General features: G+C 34.7%; 1 protein-coding gene across 1 annotated transcript in view; it reads left to right on the forward strand.

Moving 5' to 3' along the window:
• The first annotated feature begins 348 nt into the window (after nt 1-348).
• KNTC1 (kinetochore associated 1) overlaps nt 349-11,462 on the forward strand; it is a 39,239-nt gene continuing 28,125 nt past the window's right edge. The window contains exons 1-21 of the mRNA XM_009880354.1: nt 349-480; nt 592-712; nt 1,113-1,228; nt 1,558-1,630; nt 2,094-2,171; nt 2,698-2,732; nt 2,963-3,073; nt 3,970-4,063; nt 4,412-4,464; nt 4,737-4,849; nt 5,565-5,619; nt 6,284-6,382; nt 7,459-7,502; nt 7,617-7,682; nt 7,782-7,857; nt 8,479-8,604; nt 8,698-8,787; nt 9,338-9,403; nt 9,900-9,961; nt 10,386-10,497; nt 11,218-11,361. Of these exons, the coding sequence (XP_009878656.1) occupies nt 349-480; nt 592-712; nt 1,113-1,228; nt 1,558-1,630; nt 2,094-2,171; nt 2,698-2,732; nt 2,963-3,073; nt 3,970-4,063; nt 4,412-4,464; nt 4,737-4,849; nt 5,565-5,619; nt 6,284-6,382; nt 7,459-7,502; nt 7,617-7,682; nt 7,782-7,857; nt 8,479-8,604; nt 8,698-8,787; nt 9,338-9,403; nt 9,900-9,961; nt 10,386-10,497; nt 11,218-11,361 (1,866 nt within the window). The remainder of the gene's footprint in view (nt 481-591; nt 713-1,112; nt 1,229-1,557; nt 1,631-2,093; nt 2,172-2,697; nt 2,733-2,962; nt 3,074-3,969; nt 4,064-4,411; nt 4,465-4,736; nt 4,850-5,564; nt 5,620-6,283; nt 6,383-7,458; nt 7,503-7,616; nt 7,683-7,781; nt 7,858-8,478; nt 8,605-8,697; nt 8,788-9,337; nt 9,404-9,899; nt 9,962-10,385; nt 10,498-11,217; nt 11,362-11,462) is intronic.

An 11,462-nucleotide genomic window follows, 5' to 3' on the forward strand; every position in this document is an offset into this window, starting at 1 on the left:
CAGCGGTCTCCGGGGCCGCGGTGAGGAGATGGGAGGGCGGCTGGCGGTCTCTGTGGGCAGGGGTGGCCGCTGCGTGGCGGGGAGGGCTCCCTGGCACTGGATTTTCTTCAGTCTCGGGCGCGAAACCTGTCCTCGCCAAGCTGCGCTCAGTCGGGCCCGCTGGGGACATCAGCTGGGAGCCACGTTGCTCTTGCGACCTAACTTTGTCTTTCCCAAGCACGCGGTTTGCCTTTAGGGTGCTCAGAATCACGGTAGAATAATAAAATCAATAATTTGTGCCTGGTCATATAATTTTGTTAAAGCTCTCCACTTACCAGCATGTTCCTTAAATGTTTATCATAGGTAAACATGTGGAATGATATTGAACTCCTTACAAATGATGACACAGGGAGTGAGCAGCTCCCTGTTGGTTTAGGACATGAATGTGGCACTGCGTTGTACCAAGTGGATACGCTGCTTCAAATCACATCTTCAGAAGAGGTAGAACTCATCAAAGCTGTGGTGTTCTCTTTCTTAATAATTGCCAGAGCTTCTTTGTCATATTTTCTAAAGTGTTTCAGTTATTATATATAACAACCTTTTTGTTCTTAGGTCTCTGTTAATCCACAGTTGCATGCATGCAACTCAAGAGACGGCAGTATTATTGTTGTTGACAGATCGGTGGCGCTTCTTGACAGTACTGGGCAGTCTCTTCAGATGCACATTCAGTTTGGTAAGTTCATTCCTTTGGAATTCCAGTGCAAGTTAAAACTGACTTTCAAAATATGTATGTTAAGGAAAATATGTCAAGTATCTTGCATACCTGACTAGCCTGTAAAGAAAATTATTATAATGAAAACTTAAGTAATAAAAAGTGATTGCTGGTTCTGTATACAATTAACTAAGTATTTCTGTACACATTAATTAGAATGCTCACTAACTTTTTACTGAAATGGGAATAATGGATACCAGAACCACTCCCCGTATGCCTTTTCTTGTACTTCGTTTAATCGAAACAAATAAATTTGAAGACATCTGGGACACTGTATTGTCCAATTCCTATGTTTCAAATATGAATGTCTATTAAAAAAACCCAATCTTAATATTTTATGTTTTGCCATGGAACTTTTCAGATACTAATGTGGATGTAGTTGGCATGTGTCAAGAAAAACAATTTCTTGTGGTTGGTGAGAGAAGTGGCAATTTCCATCTTATTCACATACCATCAAAACAAACCTTGTTAACTAAGGTACAGTAATTTTTCTATTCTAATTTTACTGAAGACCTTTTGTTCTCAGAATTTCTTGAGTTGTTTCTTTCTTTCTTCCAAATATCATAATAAAAACATTCTTATGTTTTGAACACATCAACTAGTTTGAACAAGCAAACAGATTAAAGGGACACTTTTGTTCCCATAAGTAACAAATAAGGAAAATATATTTCGGAATTGCACGTATAAACAAGAACGAGTTCTTCATGAAAGAAAAAAGTTTAAAGTTGGAATTGAAGATCAGTATTTCCATATTTTTTTTCCAAATAAAATACAAAATAATAGTCTTTATATTGATTCCATTTTAGATTTTGGTTGAAAAATCTTCAAGCGAAAAGACTTACTTAAATCTCTTTATTGAAAAAGATAATGAAGATGCAGGTAAGGTGCTTTCCTGTAAAGATACTTAGCTCTCATTGATTATTTTGCAAATGTAATTGAAAACAAACATTCAGAACTCAATAGCTCTTCCTTTTGAGACTGTGCTAAACATACAAAAATTCTCAAAAGGAATGATTCATTCTCCTTCTTCTATCAGACTTCAGATTTTAGTAGTTCCTTTTCCTCTATAAGCTCCCAGTCTTGTTCTGCCACAATATAATGTATTTAGATGTAGTTTTGTCATGAAAACAGGATTTGCAGTCTGATGAATGCATGCAAAAATAATAATTTCAAACAAAACTCTAAGATGTACAAACTTTTTTAAAAAAATCTATTGGTCAGATTATTTTTATTGTCAGTTTTTTCACTGTCCTATTTATAAGCAGTAGTCTTTTTACTTACTCTTGAATACTCAAATTTTATGAGTATGATTTAACAAATATTTGTATTGGATTTTTCTTAGGTATTTATCATATGTTCATTCTCACAAACAATGGATTCTTCTGCATTATGTGTCTCCCACTTGCTAAAACACAGGAAGGTAAGATGATCTACAGACCACTTGGAATTTCCATTTGAACAGGGACAGCTCTCTCAAGAAAGCTTTTCCATGCATCTTTCTAATAGGAATAAGATATTGAGTTGGGATTCTCTGTGTAATCTTAGTTTGTTTTTGAAGGGAAACTGATATACAATGAGTTCTGTAGTAAAATTATTTTTGTATTCGTCCAGTAATTCCTTTAGCTTATGTGTCTCTGAGTCACTGCTTTAGAGAGACTACTGAATACTATGGAAGCAGGATTTTAAGCCATAATCAGTCTTAGCTGTACTGAAGAATATTGGGAATAATTTAAATTTTTAATGCTGTGTAAGTATAGTTATTAGTTAATTTTCTGTGGCTCAGTACTGTGATCAATATAAATAGACCCTGTCAAAGATCCTGGCTGAAGTGCCTTTCAGCATAGTCAGGTTAGGATTAAACTATCCTGTATGACATTTAGTGGCTTTTTTTAAACTTCGAAAAAGTTTGTTTAACACTGATTCTTTTTTTTTTTTTTTTAATGTAGCAATTGACAAGATGGATATGATTACAGCAAAGAAAGTAAGAAATACCTGCTAACTTGTAACATTGTGTTAAGTGCAAAGTTTGTAACAAAACTTTTCTCTGTACATTTCATTGACTACTTACCAGTTTATTATTACATCTCATAATTGTGATTATTACTTTTTCTGTACATGGACAAGTGAGCAGGTCAAGGTTTTATCCACTGATTGTATAAACTTTTTTTTGTCCCCTTTTGTTTGCTTTGCCTTCATCTTCCACCACAAAAGTTACAAGGACAGATAAAGACAGCTTTCATTTCCACAGAGGAGTATCACAGTCTCGGCTGTCAGAATTTTGTGATAAGTAACTCAGCAAACAACATCCATTTGATAATCGGGGTAAGTGCTAAGAATGTGTTCGTAACAATTCTTATGTGATCAGCGATGGTGTTTTTTGATCTGCAACATAATTTATCGCTAGTTGGTTGAAAAAGAAGATAATAAACTTTTTGTACTAAGCTGTCTTTCATTTCCTTCACTGTAAATTTAAAGATTATCAGTTGTGCAGGCTGTCTATAGTTTTTCTCTTAAGGAAATAACTATTGTCATTTCAGAGCTTGGCCTGTTGTGATGGATGGGGGGAAAAATATTTTCACCCTGGTTGCATGACCTTGGTAAATCACTGTAGTTCCTAGCCTGGACAGGCTATTTATAGTCTCGTCCTTGAGCTCAGAGACAAAGCCAAAGTTGGCAAGAGTCTTCCAATCAGGTTCACATTCAACAAAGGCTTACCAAAGCAACAGCCAAGGTCCCAACTGAACAAAGCCCTTAAGCATGAATTGAGTACAGGAACCACTACAAAAATAAAAATAGAGACATAGTTTGAAATGTTAATTTGGACTAGAAACAAGTTTTCTGAGTTCATTGACTGAAGCCTGTTGAATTCAATGCAGTTTTTCTCAGTAGGTTCAGTGTACGTTTCATCCTGGTTTTATGTTAAATGAGAATAGAAAGTGGGTGTTTTGAAATACAGCTTGTTTTTTGAAGACCCAAAAATGTTTAGGAATGCTGGCTGTAACAATTACTGTAGTAATGGCCAGTCTTGAAAGGAGAAAGGAAAAAGGCTAAACTTAAAAAAAAATAATCTGAATATCAACATTCACAGGCACTAAACTTTAAGTTAGTTTTGCAGCTTTCCAAGTGTATTTGTAAGTTAAAGACCAATTGAAGAAGCACACCTGTCAATGGCCAAATTTCTAATGTATAACCTGATTTTACTTTGCCTTCACTAATAGGGTAAAGGCAATTATGTACTCTCCAAATGGGAGGTAGACACTACCAATAACCTGGTGTCTGTTCGAAGTTTTGCTGATTCAAGTCTGATTGAAGGTAAAGAGGGTTTTTTTCTTCTTATAGACAAGCGTAGGATGCATATTTAATTGCAGAAAATACTACGATGTTTTCAGTTATTTCATTGTTTTTAGTAAATACACATATACCAAATGGAACACTTCTTGTAAATGTACAGCCAAAATTTATGCTTCAGACTTGTGGAGTTTAACTCAGATGCATAAATCACAATTCTGTTTAAGCTAAACTTTTCACAGACGTAGGAAGTTCCATGAGGTTAAACATCTGTGGGTTTCCAATGCTTGATTGTGTGTTTTAATACATTTTTGCTTCAAATACATTTCTCAAGAGAAATAATAAATTTATGTGACTATGGATATTTTTTAGGTGCAGCAAAACTTCAAGTCCTTGACAATCTGCTCTTTGTTTTAGACACAGAGGTATGTGTAATGATGTGGTTTAGTCTTTGTTTTACGATGTTCTTGAACCAGCTTATAAAAATATTTTTTTAAGTAATAGCTTTAAAATATGTTTCTATGAAATAAAGATGCTTGTATTTACAGAGGATCTTGATCTTACTGTGTTTTTTTAATTCTACTCCTAGTCATTTTTTAAGCCATGGAATATGTTCATATTCTGCTCAACACAGACAAAAAATGTCTTCTGTGAAGGAAATATGAAATCCATATCTGATTTTTTTTTTTTAATCTAGAATATCTTAAGCATGTGGGATGTTTATTCTCTTACTCTAATTTGGGATTGGCCTTTAATACATATTGAAGAATTTCTTTTAAGTACGGAGTCAGATTCTTCTTCAGTCATATGGTAAGGAAAGCATTTTAATACCAGTTCTGAAAACTGAAAAGTTGTCTGTTGTTACAGGAAATGTGCCACAAACACTTGATTTTCTGTGATAGCAAATTTTTAGAAATCTTTGTTGAAATCTTTCTAGTTGGTAGGAGAAAATAATTGGACTGTGTAGGTATCCTTGGCTCTGTTGTAGAAAAGAAAACCTTGACACTTTCTGCTTTTTCCTGGTTTATCTGTTGTTTCTGATAAGGAACCTTGCATGCAACCTGTATCATTTAAGAAATGCTTGTCTAAAATAAGGCGCATAATATGGCTTATAAGTCTGCTTTTATAAAAAAGCTAGTCTGTCTTTTGGATAGATAAATAGTAAAATCTTCATTCTGCAGATGGAGAAGCCAAAATCTGGATATGTGTGTATTGGTTAAAATGCAAAGGAAATTAACGTCACTTAAGATTAGAAGACAAGACACTTGGCTCTGTCTATTGCTCTGTGACAGTTTAAAAAAAAAAAAAAGAATCAGATCCATTTGAGAAGCTTAAAAATGTCAGAAGTTAAATGTATGTCCTGCACATGCTAAACCACTATTATTTTTGGGTGCCCTATGGGTTTTAAAATATACCAATTTCCATGAAAAACTAGGTTTTCTAAAACTCAGAAGCAAGAATATTTCACAGTTTTAACACAAAATTCATACAGTATATTTTGCTTTCTTTTTTTCCCATTCTGTAGTCAAGGGCTCACCAATGTTAAACTGATTGTCATGACAACACCAGATAACAAACAGGTATAATCTCTTTATCTGTGTTCTGTTCCTCAATTGTTATGCAGTCACTGAGGAAAAAAAGGCGCGGGGGCGGGAAAGAAAAGGAGGTGGCTAAATATTTGGAGCAGACAGTTCTCAGGAGCCCAGTCAAAACTGAAATGTGACCTACATTAGGATAGAGAGAGTGAGGGACTATTGCGATGTCTTATGGTGGCGATCAGGGCAAGCTGCCCTGCTGTTTCGTTTTTTTATGGATGGTTTGGGGTTGGTTTGTTTGCCTTTTTTAATGGTAAGCAGATAGAGGAGAGCAGCACAATTTACTATTGTCTTGCATACCTGCACAGGTTTCTTTGGAGCAGCATCTGCTCTGTGTACAGTCAGTATCTACTTCCATGTACAGTCAGCGGAGTTAACTGAAACAGAATGCCAGGTTGAACATTATACAGTTTTTTAAATTAAACCTCTCTAATTATATGTAATAAACCTATATATAGACACAACATCTAAAGCTTCGTTAAATTTTCTTAAATTGTAGAAACCTGCTTTTTCATAAAAACTTATAAAAATAGCGTCTTCTCTAACTCCATAAGAATCCAGAAATGATATTGTACACACCACTCTGTCACCAGTGTATGAGAAAAAAAAATCTGACTTGTTTGTTTGTTTCCCCCCCTTTTTTTTATAGATGAGAAGTCTAATGGTTTTTGCCTTGCCCTCTATGCAACCACTCTATTCTTTGGAAGTATCTAGTGTTTCTTCACTTGTTCAAAGTGGGATTGGCACAGTATGTTTCGATTATTTTTGGTGTTCTTTGAAGAAATATAGTTGTCTTAACAGTTATAATTACTAAAGAGAGTACTGTGTTATTGTTAAATTAGAACCAATTTGTGCTAGAAACTGTGCAGGAACTGTATAAAGAAAGATTAACTGATGTCCCCAGAGGATGGAGAAAAATATACAATATATAGCAAACTGAAAGGTTTTCTTCTAGGCCCAGGTCTATTGCAGTGTTTAATACCACTGCCAGTTGTTCTTGCTGCTGTTATGGCTAAAAGCTGTATGAAGTTTTAAGTTTGCTGAGCTTAGAAAATGCTCTGGATTTATTTGGGATTTATTTAAATTTAGATGAGCAAACTACTTCTTTTACTGTTTAAACTGCTTCCTTGTAAAGACTTTAACAAAAGAAGATCAAAAAAGACGGTGGGAACTTTAGGAATTAGGAATTAGGACTGGTGGAGTGTATACCAAGTCAGAAATTGAAGCAGTTGGCTCTTCACTGGAATTGTGAAAGTGAATGTAGTAAGTTTGGGATCTGATATGCAATAAAATGCAAAGCTGATGAAATTGCTTGCCTTGTATGAGGCACTTGTCAGAATAAATTATATATGCAACAACGTAGTGGAGAAAATAATAGCTAATATATCCCTTTTCTTTGATCTGAGATGATAAAGTCGAGGTGGGAAATGCCAAGGCATGTACTGCCTTTGTGGAATGTAAAACAGAGATCAGATTCTAGAAGATGTGGAGATGGATACAGTGTGACCTGCATATGGCTTGGACAAAATGAAGGAGTGTAATTTTGAGACGATGATTCACTCGTGTGGAGGGTGTGCTGATGGTGATTGAATTGGGATAGCAGAGTGGTTTCAATCTGTTCAGTTAAGGCCCTCAGAAATTTTAGATGGTGGCAACTGCGCAAGAAATAACATAATAAGCATTTAAAAAAAACCCAAAAAAACTTACCTGAGAGAAAAGCAGTAATTTGTTTCTAGATTAAGAAAGACGTAATGCATTACAGTTGTGGTTTTTTATGACTGATTTCCCATACCACCTAATGATTTCTGTTATTGCATACTACAGGATACAATATACTTCTTGGAAGGAATTAATGAAAAACGTCAGATGTAAGATAATTGTTTTGTTTCTTATTAGATCATTATTGTATAAAAATTGCAGATTACTTCTGCATGTAGTTGTTTCACAGTTGATAAATTCACATAGTTTCCTCTCTTCTGCAGACCCTGTGAAGGCCCCATTTCTATTGTTGTGATGAGAAGTTTAACTGAAGCCTTGCCGGAAAATAGGTACTAGTTTCCGTGAAACACTATTTTATTATTTTAATGTTTTATCTCTGGTTTTACACTTATATTGAAGTACTATACTTTACTTTATTTCGCCCCTAGACTAAGTCGCTTACTTCACAAACACAAATTCACTGAAGCAGAGAATTTTGCCATTCAATTTGGACTAGATGTTGAGGTAAGCTGTCCGTTCTTGATAAATAAATTTGGAGATTAATTAGCGTAACTGAAATTATGAGTAAGGTTCTTGCCCTATAATTCAACAGAAAGTATTAAAAATATTACAAATATAGTGGAATGTTACCTTACACAGCAATGCGCTATACTTGAAAGCCGATTCAAAATTAGATGACTATGTGGTGAACTATGTTTTTATTTACAATAACTGACAAACCTTGCAATGAGAAGTGGTGCAGAAGTACCTCTTCTGATCAAAATAAGGGCTGCTGGATCAGGAGAAGGGACATTTGTCCCTTTAAGTAGCAGAAAAGAATGTTCCTAAAAAAAAAAAAATAAAAATGAGAATTTTCTCATGTATTTACTAACGCATAGTCTGGCTTTGTTCACTGGTTTATTCAAATAGTACTATTTGAATGTTCCCTCAGCTTTTTTGTTTTGTTTCGTTTTTAAATAAAAATCCCAGGCTTAGCTGGTGAAATAAAGATACCACAATTGTTAGGGACTACTTGGTAATCCATTTCTGGATTGTGAACAAAACAGTAGAGTTTTCAGTTGAAGACTGGCTGCTTAAAACTTAATTGCATTGAACTGAAAACTGTTTTTTCTATTTTTTGAACAGCTTGTATACAAAGTGAAAGCAAACACAATTTTAGAGAAACTAGCTTCAGCTTCTGTGGGGAGTTATGGTCAGGAAGCCTGGCTGGATCTTGTGAATGAAGCCAAAGAAAATTTGCAAAAAATTCAGGTATGTTTTTATTTCTACCCTCTTTCTCTAATAAAGTAATTCCAATTATAAAGAAGCTTGGAATTAATGTCAGTTGTTTCCTTATGCAAACAGGATAGCCAATTTGTGGTGGATTACTGCATAAATGCTCCATGGCCACTCTATGAAACCACTCACGAAATGTTGAACTACGCTAAAGTCAGAGTAAGCGGGTTTATTTGTTTAAATTGTTTATGCTCATCGTTCCTATTACATGCTTCTGTACAACTTGAGAGGGGGATAACTTCAAACCAGTTACGGTCATTCAAAAAGTAAATGCGTTTTAAGTTGTGTGTTACCAAACATGAAGATGAAGCCGGGCTTGTTCCAACCTCATTCTTGCTATTGCTTAACAGCAAAAAAAGAGCTTACAGTTTTATTTTCACATCAGAAACCAAGTTTTTAGTTTGAGTAGTAGTCTTTTTAAGTACCTTTTAAGTATTAATTTCAGGACTAAAAGCTCAAAATATGTCACACTTTTTGTTTTCATTATTTTAGCCTTTCCTGCCCTATCAGACAGAATCAGAGAGATACATGTTGTCTGTCTGATCCTGTATACACATAGAAATTCAATCAGTCTAACATAGTAAAATAAAGATGCCAGTTTACAGAGGTACTAAGTTTTTGCTTGTGTCTTTATTAAATTCATAGTACTGTCTGGCATGTTCTGCGTGTACTGACTTGTCAGCCAAACCATTTCATGCATCTCTTTCAGATCTTGAAGAAAGATTATAGAACCGTTGCTCCATCATCTGATGAGGCTCCGGTATCCATAACTGAGGTGAGGACAAACTTCTTGGATTGACAGTATCATATCATAAACAATTATGATGTAGAGTTTTAAAAACTGTACTGCTGTTGAACTTTTTAAAAGTCTAAAGAAGATTATATTTTGTAGTATGGAAGAAAACCACAGTAATGACAGGTTTCAGAAATAAGCGATTCCTTCAATCATAGAAAGATTAATTTTCAGATGTTCGAGAAATTAAAGGATGAAGCTTTCTTAAGTGATTTTAGGTATTTAATTTTGTTTCTTTTATAGTCCTATTGTATACTGGACAGGCCTCATCGATCTTCAAGGAGAAACAGTGTAAAGTGTTTAAACAATTGAAATTTTGGATTAATGCTTTATTAAAAAAACTTACATATGTAATTAACTGAAATTCTGAAAGTCTTTATTTTCTTCCATTCTTCCTCTTTGTGATGGTTATTCTAACCATATAATACGACTGTTTGGTAAGCCAGATATTGACCTTAAATCTCTTGTCTGCATTCAGGTATTGAGAGCTCAGGCAAGGCTTACAACTTTCTATGGAGCTTTTGGACTAGAGAAATTCAGGTTTGGGGTTTTTTTTTTTAGTAAATTTAATTGTAATGGTTAAGTACGTGCCATTGAAATTAAGATACGTGTTTTGTTTTGTTTTGTTTTAATTTGAGTTCATTAAACTTTAAACCCTTCCTTCTCTTCCTGAAGTTTCTCATCCTCTACGGCAGAGAAGGGAGAATGCAGAGAGGTTGTGTTGTCCTATATGTTGAAAACATATTTTATCTGTTACACATGCACTATCTTGTGTATATATATTTTTTTAATTATTGAACATATATAGGAGGGGGTGTGACTTTTATGCACACACAATCTAACACTACTGTTGTCTCTTACAGCATATAGTACAAGCTAGAAAAGGTTTGAAGTTCTCCCCCCGAACTCCTTTAATATTGACATAGAACGATAGCAGAGTTTCTTTTCTTCCTCTTGCTTCTAGTGGTATTGCTTGGACAGAATTCTTGAATAATGAAGACATTTTCAAGAATATCCTTTCTCAGCTAGAAGAAGGAGATTTATCTTGTGCACAGTACCTCTGGCTTAGGCATCAGGTAAGTCTCTTAAATTTTCCAGCCTTGTTTAACAGAATCAGACTGATGTGGTTATGAAACAGCTCCTCAAAGAAGCAAAGGTCTATGGCATAATCTCATCTATTGTCATAGTGATTACCTGTTCACCTAGCTCCTTAGAAGGCTGAACTTCTTATTGATTTAAGAATAAACTGGTATTTCTGATGTCAGAACACATATTTCTGGGTCTGAAGGATGTCAATTCTTTGATTTATTCTGTGGTGGTTATAATTTTCCATTCACGTTCTTGCAAGCACAGCTCTCAGAATTTTTAAGTGAACATTTGCTGGCTACCTTGAAATCCTTTAAAAATAATCACATAGACTCCTTAGTCTGGATGACACATTCATAGTAGTGGCTATGGGCTATTATATTCTTTAGTGCAGGACTTTCAGGTCCATGTCTGTTGTTTTCTTAGTAAGACTGTTTCTTAGTAAGTTTCTGCTTATAAAGCAGGCCCTAAAGTAATAGGACATGATCCTGCCACCGTAATTTGTAAAGAAATTGCTTCAATTGCTTGTTTAAGAAGACCAAGCTCTAGTTTTTCTGAACAGGCCTATATAATTCCTGTCTCTGATTACTGAGATTTTCTCTTTGTATTTGTGAAATCTATTGTTTCTTCATGTTAGTGAAACTGCTTTCCAAAGTATCAGATAAACATGTACTCCATATATCTGTAATTGTTCTGTTTTAATACTTTAGGCAGATTTTGAAAGCAGCTTTGATGAGAAAATGCTGGAGAACTTGCTTAATGCCATCCATTTCACCGTTCCTTTGAGGGAACTATGTTTATGGCTTAAAGATGTTGTGATCCCTTTCTTAAGAAGAGTTTTGCCAAAGGGACAGGTAAGACTGACTTAATAAATGCAAAATGTAATTTTCTCAGAATAAGATAATTTTATAGTCAGACCTACAGACTTATTTTTGAATGTCAGAACCTTGTTCCT

The sequence above is a fragment of the Charadrius vociferus genome, unplaced genomic scaffold (assembly GCF_000708025.1).
Source record: "Charadrius vociferus isolate BGI_N301 unplaced genomic scaffold, ASM70802v2 scaffold332, whole genome shotgun sequence".
NCBI classification, from domain to species: domain Eukaryota; kingdom Metazoa; phylum Chordata; class Aves; order Charadriiformes; family Charadriidae; genus Charadrius; species Charadrius vociferus.